The sequence below is a fragment of the Triticum urartu genome, chromosome 1A (assembly GCF_056163025.1).
Source record: "Triticum urartu cultivar PI428250 chromosome 1A, HENAU_Tu73, whole genome shotgun sequence".
Lineage (NCBI taxonomy): Eukaryota > Viridiplantae > Streptophyta > Magnoliopsida > Poales > Poaceae > Triticum > Triticum urartu.
Window position 1 is genome coordinate 16,621,155 of NC_141873.1, and position 22,285 is coordinate 16,643,439.

Consider the following 22,285-nt stretch of genomic DNA (forward strand, 5'->3'; position numbering starts at 1 on the left):
ACTAGATCTCATATTGATATGTTCCGACAACTTTTTTTCATGTCGAAAGTTATCTGACCCAAGCTAACTAAGTTATCACATCTCTGGTTCATAGGTTACCATCTTGTTTATATAGAAATTACCGATGCATAATAATGGTCAACCAACCTTCTCCTTGCGTGCAAATGAACTAGAGGACATAATAGTCCTATATTCCCCCTATTTTAAAATTTCAAAATGTTTTGTAGCTCAAATCACCGGTCCGATCAAAAAACCATTTTCACATAAAAAAAATTCACGACGAGAGCTTCGAAACTAGGTCCCATTTCGACGACTTCTGTTGGATCAAAAGTTACCATTTCTGGTCTAAGTAAGTTATGACGCATGTGCTACATATGTTACCATGTTATTTACACAGATATTAACATGGCATAAACTTGGTTACTCTAACCTTCTTATCAGGTCAGGTTAATATTACTGTGGTGTTTGTGCGTGAGTTATCACATATACAATGCATATAGTACCAAACTATTTACACAAAAGTTAGGGCGGGGGGGGGGGGGGGGGGGGTTGTAAAACAACCAGCTCGCCAAAGTTATCAGGATCGAGGCACATAACTTATCAGGTCTACGATGCATGAGTTACCAACCATGCTATTCATACAAAACTTACTGGGAGTATATTTCATCGCCCCCCCTCCCCGACGCTAAAGTTACCAGGATCGGGGTACATACATTATCAGGTCTGTGATGTGTGAGTTACCATACTATTCACACCAGAGGGACATTTCATCAACCACCCCTGCCCCCCCCCTCTCCTGCGGCGCCAAAGTTGCCATGACCGGGGTACATAGGTTAGTAGGTCTGCGATTTGTAAGTGACCATGCTATTTTTACACAAACGTTACCGGGGGTATATTTCATCACCCACCCCACCACCGCCCCGAGCGTGAAAATTACAACGAGGGTGTACATAAGTTATCATGTCTTTGGGGCGTAAAACATATCATGTTATTTGTAGGGAAGTTATCGTGGTATGTTTCAACAACTCCCCCCATCTCCACCCCCGTCGCTTACCAAGACTATGGTACATAAGTTATCAGTTTTGCAGTATCTGAGTTACCATGATATTCACGCGAAAGTTACTAGGGGTATATTTTATCAACCCCTCCTCCCCCAACCCCTCGTCGCCAAAGTTGCCAGGACCGGGGTACTTAAGTTATAAGGTCTACGCTGTGTGAGTTACCGTGTGTATTAGCATTTAAGTTATCAACGGTATATTTTGTCACCCCCTCGCCCACACTGCGACCGATGAAATCACCCGCGGTTAACAATTTCTGCAAGTATTAAATAAATAAAATTAGTATGTTTCAATTTGCTGGACAACAACTATGGCCGATGTGACTAGATGATTGGGCCAAAATTTTCAACACAACAACCTTAATTGTTAGACTTTTTTTACCGCATAGAGTAAAGTACAAAACTAATATAACCTGTGTCTAGTCAGCAAAAGGGGGCTAGCCTAGGTGGTTCATGGGAGTGTGCAGCAACCATTTGGTACTGGCTTCGACTCGTGTGAACGCACTTATTTTTGTATTGTGCAGTTGGGCGGGAGAGAATTGCATGGGTGCCCGGATGCGCTGGGATCCAGATTGGACGGATATCAACCCGTTCGGATATGTTTCAAAACTGAGGTGGTTCGGAAGATAGATTTGTCGTTTGGTGAAATAAAGTTGTTGACACATATAGTATGATCACCTCACTCAAAAGTCCATGGAATTTTCTTTTGAGAACATGCATGCGGGAGAACATATACACGTGAGGTCTAAGGCCAATCGTTGTACAAAAAAGCGCCCTAAAACAGGTCGGTACTAATGCATTGGTCAAAACAGGTCAAAAGGAGTAACCTTCCAATATCAAACACGAATTGTGGTTGGATTCACTAGTAGAAAAAGGCCCATTTGTCCCGGTTTATAAGGGCCATCTGTTCCGGTTGGGTAAGCGGGACTAAAGGGTCGTTACTAATGACCTAGGCCTTTAGTACCAGTTCTTATACACACCGGGTCAGATGGTCGTTCACGTGGCCGCTTCGGAGAGCCCAGGCAGGAGGGCCTTTGGTCCCGGTTGGTAGCACCAACCGGAACCAATAAGCTTCCACACGTCAGCATTTTAGCGGTTGTTTTTTTTTTTGAAAGGAGGTGGTTTAGAGGTTTTGGGGGTTAATTTAGATTCGTATAGGTAGCTAATTGAGAGATGTGTCCTCTCTTATCTCCGTGCTACTGCTACGCCTAAACATGACTTAGATTGAAGTGAGGCAACATGTGGTGCATGTCGAAAGTAATACTAATCCTAACTTGATCAACTTTGGATTGTACTATTTTCGACATGCACCACATGCATGTTGCCTTCACTTCAATCCAATCCATATTCATTTCATCCACAGATATATAATAACTCTTCATGCTCGCATCATGCATCATCATAATAACAAGTCCTACTAATCATCATCATACAACTTCTACTCGTTATTAATAACAAGTCATACGATCATCATCCTAATAGTCATCGAACCAAACCTACTTTGTTCTTAGCACATGATCATCAGTATTAGGTAGGACCTAAATACCCTCTTTAAGGTAAAATAGCATAAAATAATATAGACCCTGACTCTCCATTATGGAGAATGGAGATCATCATGTCTCCAATTCTTGCGCTTCGCATCCTTTTGCTTCCAAAAACCTCCTTACGACTGTCCATACATTTTTTCCATTTACTGATTAGCATGTCTCCACTTCTTTGAGAAATCCGGTATGGACAGTTGAGATTCGTAGGATGACCTGGATATATGTTCAAAACACGAAGGCTGCCATTCTGATACATCAAATGAGGCACACAATCCTCTGGGATTCTTTGTTGAAAAACATAATAATAAGTTCATAGTTAGCAATGATGTACTAGTTTTAGAAGTATGCAAAAGATGCACGGATGTCGTAATAGTAAAATATCTTACCAGGGCATCTCCATGGTAGTTACCGTAGTTCAACACGTCCACTAGTGGCACATATTGACCATAATGTTGAGGAGTTTGATTGTAGATATTGTAATTCTCAATATCAGTACAAAATCCGACCAGATGAATTTTCTCCAGATAAGTTAATTCGGAGCCATCGGTATAGTGGGTTTTGTCTACCATGTTCCGCACATTTTGAACAATGAAAATAAGCTATCAACTATTTTGAAATAAACAATATAAATTAGCTAATAACTATGTTTGAGAAACTCACATAGCGGTAGAACTGGAGGCGTATCAACAAGGACCCACATGTCCATATTGCCTTGCTCGATTTCAGGATCACCAAGATCCATGGTGACAAGCACACCCTCATCAAAATCATACATCTTGCAAAATGCTTCCCAATTTTTGCAACCAAAATGGATTACGCTCTCAGCATTATACAGATGTACTTCAAAATCCACATCATGATGGGTCCTTAGGTGAATTTTCTTTGTTTCAAAATTTTCATGGTCTTCAAAATCCATCCTCTCCAAGACATAGCGTCTTGCATGGCATGTGATAAGCTATACTTGAATTGTAAAAGATGAAAATTACACATTGAAATAGTTGAAGTCATGCTTAATTACGAAAAAACACTTATCGCCGTTGTGTGCCGTTTCAACATCGAAGGTCTCCTCGAGCTTAATGCTGAAGCGCCGATCATCGTCCAGGTGAGGCCTGTCGCACAAACCTCGATTGTCGTGGCACCACCCACACTCCCTCGGGAGACTTTCGTCGTCCGATGATGACATTTCCTACGTTCATAATTCAAAGATTAAACTTGTGCAATTAAATATATGTACTACAAAAACTAAATTAGGTCATTATTATTCATCACGGGTTGACTATCGGTTTGTCGAGTCTTTTCTTAAAAACTCTCAGCTCACGTGGTGTATACATACGATCGTTGGTGATGGTCGCTCCTCCATTTGTCCCAGAGTGCATTACACCAAAATGTCTAGCACACGGGAACGAAGGAGAAGCGACCCCCACGACAACAGTCGGGATTCTTCGTCCTCTCATATATATATATGGTGGAACTCTCCCTCACTGATTCCTCTCTGACATATATTTGCGATCGTCGGTGATGGTAGCTCCTCCTTTCGTTCCCGAGTGCATTACACCAAATTGTCTAGCACAGGGGAACGAAGGAGAAGCTACCCCACGACAACAGTTGGGATTCTTCGTCCTCTCATATATGGTGGAGACTCGACAGACTTAAAGTCAACCCGAAATATCATTTAATTATCTTTCTAAAAGAGGATTTGGTTGGTCTCACCTCGATGTAGGAGGGGGTTGGTGACGCGGACGATGGCAGGGATGATGGAGGGGCCGGGGGCTCCTAGATTTCTGCGAAAACAAAAAACCCTATAAGCTATCAACTAATCATATGCATATGCCTTGCATAGTGCTCTCCAATTATAGCATTCAAAGTAGGAGTAGTTTTCCAATTTGAGCATTCAATAAGAAAAATCAAATCGCAAAATAAAGTAGTATTCAAATTAGGATGCATTCAATTATAAGCAAAACTACATCATCTCCATGTGTCCATACATCGTCGAATATTATCACTAATACACCTCGAATACTATCATACATATAGCATGGCCAGTACAGCTAGAACCGTAGCGCCCGACGGGTATCGGCGCGGGCGGTGGACACCCAAAGGGAAGGAACCATCACAGGATCATAGCTCCAGTGAGATCCCTGAAGAACCTGCCAGATATTTTCGAACTTGCCCTCCAACGCAGCCATGTAGCGACAGACGTGCTGGTCCTCCTCGCTGACACGATGACATATCACCTCCGCGGTGTCCGGAAGCCTCGGCACAGTCACTGGCCCACGCGACCGCCACCAAACAAGGATCGGGTCAACGACGGGCTGGTTCCTCACCTACCTACGCCCCCGGAATGTAGCACCTCCCAAAACCAGCCCGACGGAGCCCAGTCCCGGACATGGCCCCTCTGATCAAGCCGGCCTCCTCCGCCGAGTCGACGACGAGGATGCGGGATAGGCATCATCGACGTCGATGCGGGAATAATTGCTTTAACTAAAAAACAAACTAGTTCTATTAATTTCCTTACTATAAATAGAATAAAGTAGTACTTACTAAAAATAAACTAGCTAGTTTAACTAGTTCTATTATTTTTCTAACTAATTCTATTAAAAACTTTCTAAGTAGTACTTACTAAAAGTTATCGGGGAGGGGGTACGTATATCGACAACGACATACCCGATAAAAAAATAAGAAGAGGAAGAAGAAGAAAAAAAGAGGAGAAGAAGAAAGGAATAGAGGAGGAGATCGAAGAAAAAAAAGAAAAAAAAGAGGAGAAGAAGAAGGAATAGAGGAGAAGAAGAAATAGAATAATATATTATTCTACTTTTTCTTCTTCTCCTCTATTCCTTCTTCTTCTACTCTTTTTTTTCTTTTTTTCATCTTCTTATTTATTTCTCCTCTTCTTCCTCTCCTCTTCTTATTCTTCTTCTTCTTCTTCTTCTCCTTCTTCCTCTCCTTCTTCCTCTTCTTATTTTCCTTTTTTCTCTCCTTCTTTTTCTTCTAAATATGAACATACATAAATGACTTTGATCATACACAATTTTCAGGTTCCTACACAATATGAACACATACATAAAAATTCTATGAAAAAAATCATAAAAATTCTATGAACAAAATTACACCAGAAAAAAATCATAAAAATTCTATGAAAAAATTGACATATTCTTTGCATATGAACATACAAACATTTGCATATTCAATAATAATATCACCCAAACAATCTAAACTACACATTTAAATTACAACAACTAAATTAACTACACATCTAAGTACACATCAAAATTAATACAACTAAATTGCAAATCTAAACTACACACACACACACACACACACACACACACACACACACACACACACACACACACACACACACATATATATATATATATATATAATAGCTAGGGGGCGCGGCGGCAGCGGCGGCAGTCATTACAGGGAGGAGGAGGAGGCGGCAGCGGCGCTCACAGGGTGCGTGGCGACGATGACGAGGAGGCAGCGTCGAGGCAGGGGCGGCGACGGCGTCGGGGTGGGGCGGGACGGCGACGGGGCGTGGCGCAGGGGCGTGGCCGGTGACGGCGTGGGCTCGAGGGCGGCGGATGGCGTCGGTGTGGGCTCGGGGGCACGGGCAACGGCGACGGCGGCGTGGCAGCCTAGCGGCGTCGATGAGGCCGGCGTCGTCGGGCGGCAACTGACAATGAAATCTGAAAAAATGCTAAGGGCTGGCTTATATAGGAAAGGCTTTAGTTCCGGTTCGTGGCACGAACCGGTTCCAAAGCCAGCCTTTGGTCCCGGTTGGTGGCACCAACCGGGACTAAAGGCCTTTTGCTGCCCGCATCGCGGCACGAAAGTTTAGTCCCACCTCGCTAGTTGAGGGAGCTCGAGAGTGGTTTATAAGCTCCACTCCCGCTAGCTGAGGGCATACGACCTTTTTTGCTGCGTACGTACTGTCGGGCAATTCGTTATCCTTTGAAAGCTTCTTCTTCAATATTTTCAGTAGCTTCTCAAATCCTTTGTCAGGCACATCATTCTCTGTCTTTCACTGCAGCAATTCCAGTACGGTACCGAGCTTTGTGTTGCCATCTTCGCAATTGGGGTACAACCGTTTTTTGTGATCCTCTAACATGCGATCGAACTTCAGCTTCTCCTTTCCACTTTCGCACTTTTCCCTTGCATCAACAATGACCCGGCGGAGATCATCATCGGGCACATCGTCTGGTTCCTCTGGATCTTCAGCTTCCTCTTGATCTTCAGCTTCCCCCGTTGCAGCATCACCGTATTCAGGGGGCACATGGTTGTCATCGTCCTCCTCTTCTTCGATGTCTTCGATCATAACCCCTATTTCTCCGTGCTTCGTCCAAACATTATAGTGTGGCATGAAACCCTTATAAAGCAGGTGGGTGTGAAGGATTTTCTTGTCAGAGTAAGACCTCGTATTCCCACAATTAGGGCATGGACAACACATAAAACCATTCTGCTTGTTTGCCTCATCCACTTCGAGAAAATTATGCACGCCCTTAATGTACTCAGAGGTGTGTCTGTCACCGTACATCCATTGCCGGTTCATCTGCGTGCATTATATATAATTATGTGTGTCAAAAGTAAGAAAATTAGAAAAGTATGTATCTAAAGTAAGATTTTTTTTCTTACAGAAAGAAGATAAGAACAAGAGGCTCACCACGGTGGTGCCGGCGATGAGATCGGCACGGGCGATCGACGACGGTGAAGACGAGGACGGGGCGTGACGGACCGCTAAACCTAGTCAAATCTCGGAAAAAATGGAGTCCGGAGGTCGAGCTTCGAGAGGAGAAAGCTTAACTAATGTGGCTCGGGCATTTCATCGAACACCTCATGTGCATAGGAGGTGAGCTAGAGCACCCAATGCCCTCCCCCTCGCCGACCAGCAAAAATCAGAGCACCGTGGAGTGCTCCGCTCGCCGGCGATGGGGTATATATAGGCAACTCATTGGTCCCGGTTCGTGGCTAGAAGCGGGACTAAAGGCCATCCTTCTGTCCCGGTTCTTGCCACGAACCGGGACCAATGGTTGTGGGCCAGGAGCGAGGCCCATTGGTCGCGGTCCGTGCGAAGAACCGGGATAAATGGGCCCAGACGAACCGGGATCAATGCCCACGAGGCCCTGGCCGGCCCCATGGACTCACGAACCGGGACAAATGCCTCCATTGGTCCCGGTCCATGACAGAACCGGGACTAATGGGCTGGCCAGGCCCGAACGAAAGCCCTCTTTTCTACTACTAATTAGTTGGTTGTCATGTTAAGCTTGGATAGAGGAGGTGTGGGTCCGATTCCTGCATCTGAAATCGAAGGCAATTAATGCGTACACATCTATAACTAAAATCCGTACGTCAGGATTTTGCTTCCATTATTCATAATTAAGATTTTATATTTCATGCTATAACTACTATGATCCTATAATATGTGATTTAGTGGAAAACTCATATGCACATGTGGAATGATAAACGGTGAACAATAGATTCCTGTTATCGCCTCTAAGAACGGCTCAAGTGTTGTTGGTGATCCCGTTTTCTAGATCTTAGGATATCGTTAAGTGTAATGATCGTCCTAAAACAACATTAAGTGTATGATGTTAGAAGAACAATCGTATTGAATCGACCCAATACTTGTCTGTTATACTTTGTGATCATATCGTCTAAAATCATCTATTATAACACGGAGTGTTAGCATGTGTTTTAGTTCCTCAGACCATAAGAGTGTCTCGGTCACTTCCTACCGGATGGTGGGCTTTGGAGTTGCTCAAACGTCATCTGTAACACGAGTGATCGTAACGACAACTTTCAGGCTCACCGGAAAGTTTGACAAGTGACCGGACAACTCGAGATTGGGATTTTCTCCTCCAACGATGGAGAGATATTCTTAGGGCCCTCTAGGTGTGCGGAATCCATCATCATCACAGGTATGCCGGGAAACGTCAACAAGAAACAAGAACAAAGCCGATAATGGGAGCAACGGTATAGTGAGCATGGAGATGACTCAGGAGGATACCGATGCACACCGGGTTTTGCAATGTATCGCGAAGCAATGGGAACATAACATGATAACCAAAGGTTCACTCGAATATCATTCGTGTAATCATAGGGACCGATATGGATGTCCACGGTTCCGCTATCATCATTGAACGAAGGGGTTTCGTCCATGTCTATGATTTACGGAACCTATGGGGTCATAATCATAAGGTAATCAGGATCTGTTGAGTGTTAGTAGGACAGGAGTGATGAGAATATATTTTGTGGAACTGTTTCATGAATATCCGGAATAGTTCCGAGAGGTTCAGGAAGCATTTCGGGGGCACGAGAAGGGTTTCGGTGAATATCGAGTAATATCAGGTATTACCGATTAATATATAGGTGAAAAATGTTTTCAGGAATGTTAAATTATATATATATATATATATAAATATAATGTTTTGAAAATGTTTAGAATAAATATATATTTAATTTAATATCAATGGGCCTAATAAGGCCAAGTGGTGGAAGACCACTTGGGCCATAAAGGCCCAATAGGGGTGGCGTCCCCTTCTCCCCATGGAAAGGGGGAGGGAGGCCGAATTGGAGAGGGATTCCACCTTCCCTTGGCCGGCCACAAAGGGGAAACTTTCCCCCTTGTGTGGCACGCCCTCCTCCCCTACCAACCTATATATACTAGAGCATTTCCATCCTTTTAGAACACAAGTTTCGAAGCCTCCTCTAGTTGATCTAGTGCACGTTCTAGTTGGTCCTAGTTGACTAATTAGAGCGAGCCATAGCCACCTCTAATCTAATAATTGGAAGCCCCATGTGGTTCTAATTCCCTCCCTCTAATTCTCAGGTGATGATTTGCTCCAGACGGCGAAGCGCTGCCGGATCATGAAGACCGTACTCTTGAAACCAAATAGAGAGGTCGTGCTTTCGGTCTTCCGTTCAAGGGATTGTTCGTGGGTGGTTCGCAGGATAGTCATCGACGTTCAAGGGACTCCAAGTACGATCTACCCCGACTCGTCTACTTCCGCTGCACTCCTGGAGTCGGTAACGATTGTTGATCACATCCCATTATGCATCTTCATATTGTTCCTGGGTGATCGTAGGTCGAATGTTTTTGCTTTCTACTACGTTTCCCAACAGTGGCATCATGAGCAGGTTTATGAATAGATGCAGGTTGCGATCTACATCACATATGATATGTGAGGGTTGATGTTCTTGCTATGCTTCCAAAGAGTATCGCTTCGGTTAAGTTCATGGACAAAATGATGTAGTTTTGCTACAAGGTTCTGACAATCGATCGACTCTGGTTGTCGGCGATCTATTAACAGTTCCTTGGGCTACATCATAGTCGAGAATAGTGAATTGTCGCGTCCACAAGAGGGTGCCGAAAATGGATGATCTTATATGGGTCACGCGTATTGACGAAGTTTAGTGTGGGGGATAAGACTTTTAATTAAGTCTCTCTTCCACACACCCCGAAACATAATCTAGCACCAAGAACACATCCTTGTTGTGGTAGCTAGTCTTAATTGATAAAACTGGTTAACCACGTAAATAGAAAATTTCTAAAACCGATTAGAGGACGTCTAATTTGGTTAGGCAGGGTTTGCATATGATGTGGTATAGCCTTCATCATGATAATGGGTTTATGTATGAGATGGTTATATGACATAATGTTAAGTGGCAAGCACGTCACTGCATGATGGCTAGAGCGACGAGATTGCCACCTTAATGTAAATATCATAGAGATAGGTTACATGTGATGGTGGCAAGACATACATGAAAAACCCCGTCAAGGAGAACATGTACCCAGGCGCGTGACGAGGAGCTATAATTTCGTGCCACGGTGGAATTTCAGACTTTGGTGCCACGGCAACATTTTTGAAATGGTTGCCATGACAACGTTTTCTGAGATTGTCACCATGGTGACGTTTTTGAAATGATTGCCACGGCAATGAAATATTGGCCGTCACGTTGCTTCAACTGAAGGTTAAAGACTATCATGGAGAACTCCCAGCGCCCAGGGCTATACCATATCATGCTTTTATGTATTGCCTGAGATCTTTATCCCTTAAAGGTTTTCACCCTTTGATTGCGCAGAAGTCAATTATTAGGGTGATCTCTCACAATAAAATCAAGATAAAAGGTGATCTTCCCATTACTGCAACCGTCTATAACACGTAGCATTCCGAAGTGCGTCATGTACACATGAGTACAAACGGGGCGTGAAGTGTAAGACGTGGATGGTCAGACCATATGTGCAAATAACACTCGGTTGTCTTGAAGTTCTAGCTTAATTGTTCTGAGCTCAGAGCACAAATCATCGAAATATGAACAAGAGTCATATGGAGATATGATCGGCAAAAGTTTGCCCACCGGTCAAAAATTCACATCATCAGTGATGTCCACATCAATGGCTGAGAACTAGACTTGGATCTTGAACCACTCAATATCTTTCTTGATCGGTTCCTCGTGTTGCATACAATGAAGTGGTGTCATGTGACGCTGGGCATAATCTCTGAAAACTCCTGACTGGTTCGATGTGGTTTTGTTTATTCAACACCAATTGCCTTAGCTTTCTTTTTCTAAAGGAGATAGAGAAGAGAGTAGCTAGATTTCTTTTTCTATTTTGATTTACAAATGGTCCAGTTTTATTTCAAAATGGTCTGTACTTTTCGATCTTTGGGCTTATTAAGCTTAAGAATCTTACTTAATAGGAGAAAAATAAAATTATGAGAGATATTGATTTGAGTGGCAGCACAATTATGTATAAATTTAGTTTAATAACCAGTGCAAATTAATTATGAACAATGTCTATGTGTAGTATGCATTATAGCTGTAGACTTATGGCTCACAGTTCCACCTTTGTTGTTGAAATTGATTGACTGTTATTTATCTGGTTGAACTTTATGTTTGAGAGGATCGTCCTCTAAAAGTGCTAAGAAGGATTTTGTCCTACTACATGTTTACAATACTCTCTTGCTGATGTTATGGATGACAAGACTCATGTACTTCGATCCAAAAGCTAGAATTGCATTACGGTCTGCCTGCTTCCAAGAAACCTGAACTTCAAAATGTTTCGGATAGTTATGTGATATGTTTGGATCTGAAACAAACAAAGGCTAAAAGATATGCGATATCTAAAGAAGTGTTTTGTTTGCAAATTCTATTGACGTGTTCAAATATGTTTCAAATTGAAATGCGCAACATCCGGAAGAAAGCCAGTCATGTGTTGAAAGTCAATACTTGTAGAGAAAGAACAAAACCAAAGGATGTAATGAGACTTACTTAGGGAAGTTCGGGGCTCATGCCATTCTTAAAGTTGTTTCCTCCGAGAGTAAGAGAGATATTGAAGTAAAACTATAAGAAGTAAAAAGCAGAAATAAGAGAAGACTGGAATGTCCAGCTCAAGTATGAATGTCATACAAGTTATGAGATGTAGAGGTGGTTGGTCAAGTAAAGTGTAGTTCTTGGGAGAAATGATCATTTTTCTGATCACTGATTCTTCATTGTTATGGTTAAAAAGTTAATCCCAAGGATATCGACTCGATTGCATGTTATTGCAAATCGTTGTAAGAAACTTCGAACGGCCTAAATGACAAAAAATAATGAGGTCAAAATATTTTGATGGATTGTAAAAGGTTACAACATTTCTATCAGTGTATTTTCTCTGTATTTATTATCATAATTCATTTTAGAGTTTTTTTAATACTCTAGCCCATTGCATAGAAGTTGCAAGGAGGTTCGTCATGACAGAGCAATAGTTGTTCGATGTTATGTAGGAGGTTATCCATGACAGAACAATAGTTGTTCGATGTTATGAACAAAAGTGTCGATCCTCCTCTAGTTGATCTAGTGCACGTTCTAGTTGGTCCAAGTTGACTAATTAGAGCGAGCCCTAGCCACCTCTAATCTCATAATTAGAAGCCCCTTGTGGTTCTAATCTCCTCCGTCTAAATCTCCGGCGACGATTAGCTCTCGACGGTGAAGCGCTGTCGGATCATGAAGACCGTACGCTTGCAACTAAGTAGAGAGGTCGTGCTTTCGGTGTTCCGTTCGAGGGATCGTTCATGGGCGGTTCGCGGGATCTTCTAGGGACTCCAAGTATGATCTACACCGACTCCTCTACTTTCGCTGCAATCCCGGAGTCGGTAACGATCGTTGATCACAACCCATTATGCATCTTCATTTTGTTCCTGGGTGATCGTAGGCCAATTTTGTTTGTTTTCTACTATGTTTCCCAACAGAAGGATACATAGCACACATCTATTGGAACGTTAGCATCCCTGATAACATGCCGAACCAAGAAAGAGCGGAATACTTAAGACCTTTCCCTAATTTCATCAAAGATAGACGACCACAATTATTGACCTGTCCAGTGTGATGGATGCACCCAAGACATACGTATGTGTGGAAAGAGACGATGTACCAGTACTGTAATGGTGGTTCGTTTTGTCTCACGCAACACCCAATGGAAGGGGGATTTTCTCGGGTTCAAGGATTCACCGTGCATGCCGCTCTCTGTGTGCATGTAATAGCTGCACCACTACGTATATATGTTTCTTGGTTAATGTTTTAATCTCATAGTTTAGCTAGGCGATGCTTATGGACATGAAATGATAATTTGGACCAAAATCAAGCAGGTCAGCTTGCATCTATCAATCTCAAAGGCACCTTTCCTTCACTCAACTTGGTGAAGTTCTCTGGAGAGCAGGCACAGAGTGAAAATGTGGGACCAAAACATTTTGGACCCTTGCGCCGTCCTCCCGCGGGTAACTAGGGTTTCCCGGTGCCACCACCCCCTCCCTCCCCCTACCAGTGGCGGAGCCAGGTATATTGTCTGAGAGGGGGGTTGTTGCCCAAAACGACAATGAGTGTACTAGCAAAATAGTTTTTCATAGATTATACCACCATCCATTCATGATAGCAACTGTCTTATCTGGTTCTTGTTCGACCAAGTGAGGACCAGACCATCAACCAAATGATTTTATCCCGAACTCTTCCTCCCTTCCTTTAAAAAAATGCATTGCTGCAAGCTTCTTTTCAGTTTTAGCCATGATTATTTTATCAGAAGTCAAAACAAAACAAATATAAATTTGAAGAAAATACACTTCAATGCACTACCAATATTAGACAGGTAAGGGTGAGTTGGCGGGGTGGTGGTGGTGGGGGGGGGGGGTGGGGTTACCATGAAATCTATCTTTGTTGTACTCCCTCCATTTCCTTATATATGGCCAGTATAAAAAATATAATAATGGAGTTCACAAAGAAGAAGTTTCCTAAGAAGAAAGAAAATGAAATAAAGCTAGAGCAAAGTCAAAATAATGATTTTTTCTAACAAAGAACGAATTAGTGGCTTTCATATTACCCCCTTGGTCCATAATGTAAGACGTTTTTTGACACCAGTGTAGTGTCAAAAAAGGTTTTACATTATGGGACCGAGGGAGTACCTTTTAAGAAGAAAGAAAATGAAACAAAAAAACTAAAACTAGATCAAAAATTGATCTTTGACTGAATAAATTAGAGGCAATGGTATTAACTTTGTTAGACGCAAAAATGAAAACAAATATAACCAAACGATGAAAAATTTGCAAATATTATACACAAATATTGCGCTTCTAAAATATGGAAGAATATGGATATAATAGTGGATTTTTCAAAGAAAAGAAGTTTTCTAAGAAAGAATGATTTAGTGATGGTGTATTACCGTTAGCTCGATCATTTGTTCAGCGCACGTCGTAGTTTCATTTTGGCGTCGGCAGCGCCGCTGTAGAACTAATTAGTTACTTATGTACTGGAAGTATAACTATATATGCATTATTAATCTACCTACTTACAGTTTGTTTCGCAAGTGTGATTCCTCGTATTAATTCAATGTACGTGAAATGATCGAGCATTTGCTTTCTACACTAAGAAAGTAGTATGTTTTCTCATTTCAGTGGCGTTGATGCAAGAGTCAACGCCTCAGATACCTCTAGCCATAGTTGTGTGGGCTTCGAAAGCAGACGCCGCTGTAATTTTTTTTTACAGTTGGCGATGGGTAAACAAGCCAACGCTGTTGGTATGATGTGACTTAGTGGCATTGTGATATTGTCAGACGCTGGTGCCTTTCTCGACGCCGCTGCTACTTTGACGAAATAGCACACCGGCGTCCGAAAATCCGTTTCTGACCCCGAGCTCAGATGCTCTTGAAATCAAGACCGATGGTTCGCATGTGGATCAGTGTTGCCCCATGTATTTCCCAGCCGTATATGCCCTTTCCTGGAACGTTGCAGCGACACATTCATTGCGATGGAGCGTCCAGCCGCCGTCGCGGGACAGATATGCAAGAGATGGCTCGGCACTGTTTCTGAGCCATCACGAGCCGTGCGGGTCGTTTAGCCAATCGAGTCCAGCCCGCTGGCCATAAATGCCAACCCACACTCCCCAACTCTCCACCCACTCATTCACAACCCGAAACAAACCACAACCCGATCGAGTCCTGAGCCATCCTCATCTCCATCTTCGGCTGCGACGCCATGTCTGCTACTCTGCTTCGTCTTCGAACTCACTCCCGATCCCAGCGGACTGGTTGCTGCAGCTCATGCCGTGCCCACTGTGCGGCGACGAGATTGAGACCAATGTTGCCAGGTCCGGCTCACAGGCCAGTCAGCATTTCTACAAGTGCATTCGTTACGATGTAAGTAGATCTGAGCTGAAATTGGTCTTCCCGATCTGTAGTTGTTCCTCATCTCAACACGCGTCAGATCTACCTGACATATTTTTCTCTCACAGTGCTGTTCCTCCTATTTTTCATAGGCTCGTCAGTGTCGTTTCTTCGAGTTCCAGCGGATGAAGCTGGCGTACGAAATAGTGAGCATGAAGGGCAACAAAGGGGACATACCAGAGTTCCTATACGACGTGATCATCGACTAAGGACTGTTGGAGAAGTTGACTTCAGTTTGGCAAGACCTTTTGGTGCTGACGTTGTGCTCCTATGACTTTGGTGATAGTAGGCTATCATGACGTTTTGCTTGACGTATGACACGGTCGCGAAGAATGCCTCTGCAAAGGGCAAACTGTTACTGTGTACTTAGATCTTCTCGGTAGACATATTAAGACCTAAGTTAATCTACAGTAGCGGTTGATACTATTTAAATTTGCTGAGCACAGTGTGCGCTATGTATATTTGGAACTGCTATGCCTAGGGTGGATATGCCATGGACCAACTAAGCTGAAAGCAAAGATGTGCTCTGTTTCCCTCTGGTAAAACCAAATTCCTAATACATTACGAAAAAGAAAGATACTTGGGCCGCAAAAAATTAATGTGGAACTCTCATTGCTCAATATATCTAGTAAAGAAAATGCAGTGCCTTGTTTTGGGCATGGATCGGTGCATAAGTAAAATGACAAACAGCAGCAGATGCACATGTGTTTATGAAAATAAAAATTTATATAGTGCAAATGTATTGGAAAATATGGCTTTGCAGAAGATAAACTATGTTCATCGGTTACTGGTGGCCGATGAGAAAAAGCTGGACAAACTGAAATGTAAGGCTAAGTTTGCATAGATGTGAGGATTCTGAACAACTCGCACTAAACATTCTAAATGAATAAAAAAATCTAATATTTAAGTGATGCTCTTTTATGAAGTCAGTTTTGGAGGCACAATATGAACAGGTCGTAATATGTGTTGTGAAAAAACGATAATGGTACAAGGGTGAAAGCTGATGCGACTTAAATAAAAGGTTCCACAACTTACTGGCATAATGATTTATCTGGTTCTACATCCTTGAATTTAAATACAGCCCTCGCATAAAGCATGGGGTTACGGTAAATAAGAAGGGAAAGGAAAAACATTCATGGATACATGTCGCGAGGGGTGGTTATCTACCACGGACAAGAAAGAATGTCACACGGCACTCATATCCTTAGGGGTGACTATATTTTCCCACTAAATGGACTAGCTGGAGTCAAGCCATGAGTCGCTGCTCGCTGGGTGCTAGTACCGTCCAGAGTGCATCGTGAGCCAACTTCGACGAGTTCCCCTGTAGTTTAAGGTACTCATGTAGTGCTTGTTTTTTGCTTGGTCGGCGTTGTACTGTATGTGATTTGATGTTGTTAGAGAGTTGAAATGCGTGAATCAGGTGTGACTAATAAAAAGAACACATAGCAATGAGTGTACTTAAAAAAATAAGTTCAGTATTCACCTTTGTTAGCGGGATCTTCAACTTAGAGCCGTCATAGTGCCTCACGACATGAAGCACGCAAGCTCCAGTTTCATCCCTTTTGGTTCGATAATTTATGCAAAAAAAAATGAATAAAAAATTAGTTCACTTGCAGATATCCGGGTAAAAACCTTATGTTTTATATGCTTGCTGTAAGCTTTGCGATTAGGAAAGTACTTAGTAGAAGTTTCTTCCGATACAACCAGGTACTTGGTCACCGACTGACCACCTTGCATAGGCCATCCAGCATAATACTCATTAAGGCACTGGAATAATGCATGGTGCAACTTCCAGGCAATCATTTCATGCTTATCTTTTGTTGCTTCGCTTGGGCCGTCACCTCTCATGAGGGGGTCGATGACATGGAGTTTCCTTGACATCATGTCCCACATCAGAAGTATCCACCCTTCTTCGAATGGAACTGGTAGAAAGAACTGTGCAAGAAAATCAAGCATAGCACAGGAATAAAAAATTAGGGGAGGTACTGATATCCTTTCCAACAAGCTGGTCCTGGATTGAAATGTTGGTGACATATTCATGGTCCGCTAATACAATCTTCTTGATTAGGATGGAAAAAACATGTGGGTATGAATATAAAAAAAAGAGGTGAGAATAAATTTACAGATTTTGGAGATATTGGAAGATGGAAAAACAAGTTCGCGCACTGTGATTACCGCGAATTCAGGCTCCATATTGTGTCTCCATTTCATGTATGGGCACTCTGAATTAGCTTCCTGGTCGGATTGAGTGTACCTTCTTATGATGATAGACGTGAGCTCGGGATCGAGTGATCGTGCCTCAAGGAGCTACTCACGCATAGCCGTCCCAGAAATACGAATGAGCTTCACGCACGCAGAAGTCTGATTGGTGCTGGGCACTCGCATCTGCACGACCTGCTGTTCTCGGCTTCTGGTTTTCCCTACATTGAGATCCGCAGCAAGTAAACGATTACGTCAGTTCGTGCTCCGCGAATGCTTTTACACAAATTATGTTTTCAGAAATATTTCTCCTGTCTTACCAAGCAACCACAGATGATTTCTTGCATCCATTTTGTTCTTTCAGCATTTAGACAGTTTTGCCGTATCTTAGTCCAAACCCGATCTCCCAAGAGTACATATTATAGAAATCATATGCCTCGCCCAAAGAATCGAAGCTAAGGCCTAGCTCTGGTCGTATCACGCTTTTGTCAGGCTGCTCTGGATACTTGCGCATGGAAAGCTCCAGTGCACTCATCCGGAATGGGCATGGGGCCCTGTCTGGCGGTGCACTGCCAAGGCGAAGACTGCATTTTGCCAGTTCACACATTCTTCAGAACTAAAATTACGGGCACTGTCTATACACCACACAAGATAAATTCAGGTTACTTATGAACGACTCCCTTAATCAGTGTTTTGTTCTTCCAGACCATAATGTCTAACATGCATATCAGTATTTTACAAATGCACGCGAGAAATAAAAAATACTGTATTTTTTGCCTCATACCGCTTAGTCCAGCCAGGCGCCTCTGGATTTACCCTGTCAATGGACTGTGCTGACCTCGTCAGAGAAGCACCACGTTGACGGCACGCCCCTACTGTCGCACCAGCATCTCCATCTCCCCCAACATTCTCAGCCATGGCAGACCCACCGTCTGAATCACGAGGTAATGTAGTAGAACCGGATCCAGATGCTCAAAGCTGTCGGCGAATTCCTCTCTTATGGGGAACCTGAGAGAACCGGTGGCCATAGCTGGAAGAAAACGATGGCTTGTAAGCTCGCTATCTCACAGTGTCATTGCTTACCGCAGGAAAATCAAACAAGGAAAAAACATAGATCTAATTTGATCCTAACCTGTCGACCGTTTCCAGCAGGAACTCCATGCCCGCATTGTCCATCCGAAGGTTCTCCGGCGACTACGCATGGGGCAGCGCGGCTCAGCTCGTACTATATCCGGTGCTTTCCCTACACTGAATCGGGGGCGGCGGCGAGTGGTTTCCAGAATGAGCGACACAAAGGGAGACAGGAAAATCCTTTTTCCTTTTCCGACCCACATCGGCATGTGTGGGTGGGGTGGTGCTACTGCTGCCCCGCTGCCCGACAAACATCTAAGACGTCAGCTTCCGACCTGGACCCATTATCTGATCCGATGCCCAGACAGAAAATGTGACGTCCTAGTCCATGGCCCAGCTTGTGCAGTGCCGTTGTCCGTCCAGCGCGCAACTGCGGACCCATGCGTTTGCTACTGTTTCGTAGGGTTTTCGCTCGTATCCGCGACTTACCGCGTCACGCGTCTGACATGCCAGCTGGATTTGTTCGCATCCCGAGTCAGATATGAACGAGAGAGATTTCAGGCTCAGATGAGCCCGAACTCCAAATCGCCACACTCACCGGCGCCCGAATTCTGTGCCGCGTCGCTGATTAACTATTTTTATAATGGTTTTCCTACATGTGATAGTATGCTCTATTGCCTTGGTGCAGCGGCCAGCGGGTATATACTTGCGAGGTGTCGGCTGTAATACTTTTGGAATCAGGCGCTTTGATTTCATCTGGCTTTTATGCGTGGCGTACAGCGCAACGTCCTGGGTTCGATCCCTTCCAGTTCTCATATTTTTTTCCCTCTTTCTTAATTTGACTCTTCCATACAACGACATGTGCCATCCGAGGTTTGCTACATCAACGGACCTTCACGGGCTTATTACGGGGTAGATTTGAAGTGGCAAATCATGATTGGATTAACGGCGAGGGTTGGCCTCACCTAGCTGAAAATGTGTGTGTGTGTATGGGGTGGGGGGGGGGGGGGGAGTTTAGTTAGTTGGAAGGCTCCGTTGAATGCCCGTAGTAATCCCGTGCGTCTACCATTTTTGGGTGACACCCGCACATGTGGGCTGCATTATTTGCCGCGTAATTAGTTTGACTAGTCAACACAAATAAAATATGGAGCTTTACAGTGAGTCGATGACCGTATAATCATCAAAAAATCATATTTAGTAACCGTATTCTTGAATAGAGTGATCAAAGTCAGTAGACGAGATAAGTACAGTGACCGTTGATGCATTTTACTCAAGAAAAAAAATACTTAACCCCGAACATTCAATCAAGAAGAATTTTGAGCATAGAATATGCTCTTTATTTATTTCAGACGTAGTAAAAACGACAAGGAAGCATCAAACGGTCATTTCTTCTCTGCATCCATCTAGACCAAGATGCATGCAGAGGGAGCTCCGAACGAGGAGAGAAAAGTAAAGGCACAAGCATTATTCAGGCAAGCAACAACAGGACATGAGCCGCCGTGCAATCACGCCGCCGCTGTGCAGCGGCGCTCGCAGAAGTTGGTGATGCTATCTGCGCATTGGAAGCCAGCGGTGGACCTGACGCAGCTCTTGCAAGCCGTGTTGCACCTGGTCGGCGACACGTCCTGGCACCTGCACTGTGGCGGAATGGACTTGGTGCACACGCCGCACTTGTCGCAGCACGGCCACGGGCTCGCCCCTGCAGATAAGTAGCAACCCAGTGTCAATAAACTGCTACTCCCTCTGTTTTTAAATATAAGATTTTTTAGAGATTTCAATATAAACTACATACGGAGCAAAATGACTGAATTTACATCTAAAATACGTCTATATACATCCATATGTAGTTCATATAGACTGTTAGAATTAATCTTGATTATGTATCTGCATTTTATTTTCGTTTGCATGTAGCTTAGGGTGTAGCCCGTTGTAGTTCGGCAAGGTGTGCGTGCGATACGTACGAAGCCGGTGAGTTTCAGCACAGAGATGACAGGCGAGATGCCCGCGGAGCCGTGCGATGCGGTGAGTATGGCGAGATGCCGAGGGTGGCGTGAAGCTGCCGTGCAAGTGCTGAGGCCAACAGGGTGGACTAGTACTAGCCGAGGGAATTGGCGAGTCAGTTTAGTCAGCATGCATGCACTGTGGTTAGTTAGCTGCATAGAGTTCGCTTGGTGGAGGTAGTACCTGAGCTGAGTCAAGTTAGTTACCTGCATGCAGAATCATGTGGATCATGGAGAAATTAGTGGAGTAGTGGCTCTAGTGGTGGCGTGAAGTGCATGGCAGGAGTGCCTAAATCCTTGTGTACATATACTACTTTGAGATGAATGGAAAAGAAGGCCGCGAGGGCCAGCAGAAAAGATGTAGCCACCGTGTGCTCACCGAGGAAGTCTCTTTGGCAAAGTCATTGTTCCTCTTTCTTGGTGCTAGTGTGTGTGTGCGCGCTTATTCCCTGGTCATACTTGTTCTTTGTGTTTATGAGAGAAACAAAGAGAGTTGCGAGGTAGAAGAAGAGTGGTGCTGCGAGAGGCGGCGCCAACATAGAAATCTATAAAAAGACTTATATTTAGGAACGGGGAGTATAACTGATGACTTACTCGGCAAGGAGGAAAAGGGATGCCATTTTGTCACAAGGAAATGGATGAAAAGAAGCCAATTTGTTAGGGTGAAATGGATGGAGAAAGAAAGAAGAGTCCCTTACCTTGGCCATGTGCGAGGGGCAGAGCTGCGAGGACGGCGACGACGGCCAACGCGAGGAGCAGCACCTGAGGCCTCATGCTTGCAAGGATGGGACTGGTTTAATTTGGAGGGAGGGAGCTTGTGCTTTGGCTTGGCTATCTCAGACTGAGCGCGTATGCGTGCGGCCAAAGCCTTGATGAGATGGATATGAGATGCATGCCTTGTTACTTATAGGAGCCCAGGCGATAGCAAAAGCTACTAGTCATAGAGAAATGTCGTAGGAGAAGACTTATTGCTTGTCCTCTCATGTCATGTCGACGTCGGGACTTACCAACGCTTAGCGTGGATCACCTCTATTGACAATATTATCACGTGTGGATGGATTGGCTGTGAATTAGTGATAGATTGAACAAGCGTACAACCATTAGAAGAATAAGGAGTGCTCGGTCCTTGTTTGCTGCTGGGTATCTTCCGTTAGGTTACGCTCAGAATATGTGAACGGATGGGAGAGCAACGGCAGGCACCCATCGCCCTCTCCTTCAGTGGATCTGACTATTCCAGTTTTCATTCAAAAAACGTGGAGATGGGTACGGAATCGGCGTGCAACATGGCATCACAGAACGACGAGAGTGAGGAAGATATCACCAAGGCTCCCACACTATATGCGCTGGGAATGGACCCTGCCGATTCTGCCGCCCTATTGCTGTGCGTGGAGATAGAGCATCTATAGTCTTGCTCCTCAAACGCCTCCATATGTGTCGGCGACTGGCCAGGTCAGAGACCAGTCACAAAACCATGCATAGAAAAAAAAATACCATAGTACACATATGATTTAGTGATTTTTTGGATTTGCAAAAACATTTAATTTTGAAAAAAATTGATTGTTGGTCAGCTGATGTGGCCCCTTTATTTGCCACATGTGCACGCAAAACCCACCCATCAGGAATAATGTCAATGGAGTTGAAATAATAGACTAGTGATAGCTACAACTAATTGCGTGAATAGATGTTGTTTTATGCAAAAAAAGATGATTAAGTGTTCTTTGCAAAA

At 43.8% G+C, this 22,285-nt stretch overlaps 1 protein-coding gene across 1 annotated transcript; it reads right to left on the reverse strand.

Moving 5' to 3' along the window:
- Positions 1-19,858: 19,858 nt before the first annotated feature.
- On the reverse strand, positions 19,859-21,429 carry LOC125537574 (Bowman-Birk type trypsin inhibitor). The gene is made up of 2 exons (XM_048700921.2): positions 21,258-21,429; positions 19,859-20,258 (listed from the first exon to the last, which is right to left on the reverse strand). The coding sequence occupies exons 1-2, from the start codon at positions 21,331-21,333 to the stop codon at positions 20,065-20,067; spliced, it is 270 nt and encodes an 89-aa protein (XP_048556878.1). The 5' UTR covers positions 21,334-21,429; the 3' UTR covers positions 19,859-20,064.
- Positions 21,430-22,285: the final 856 nt, after the last annotated feature.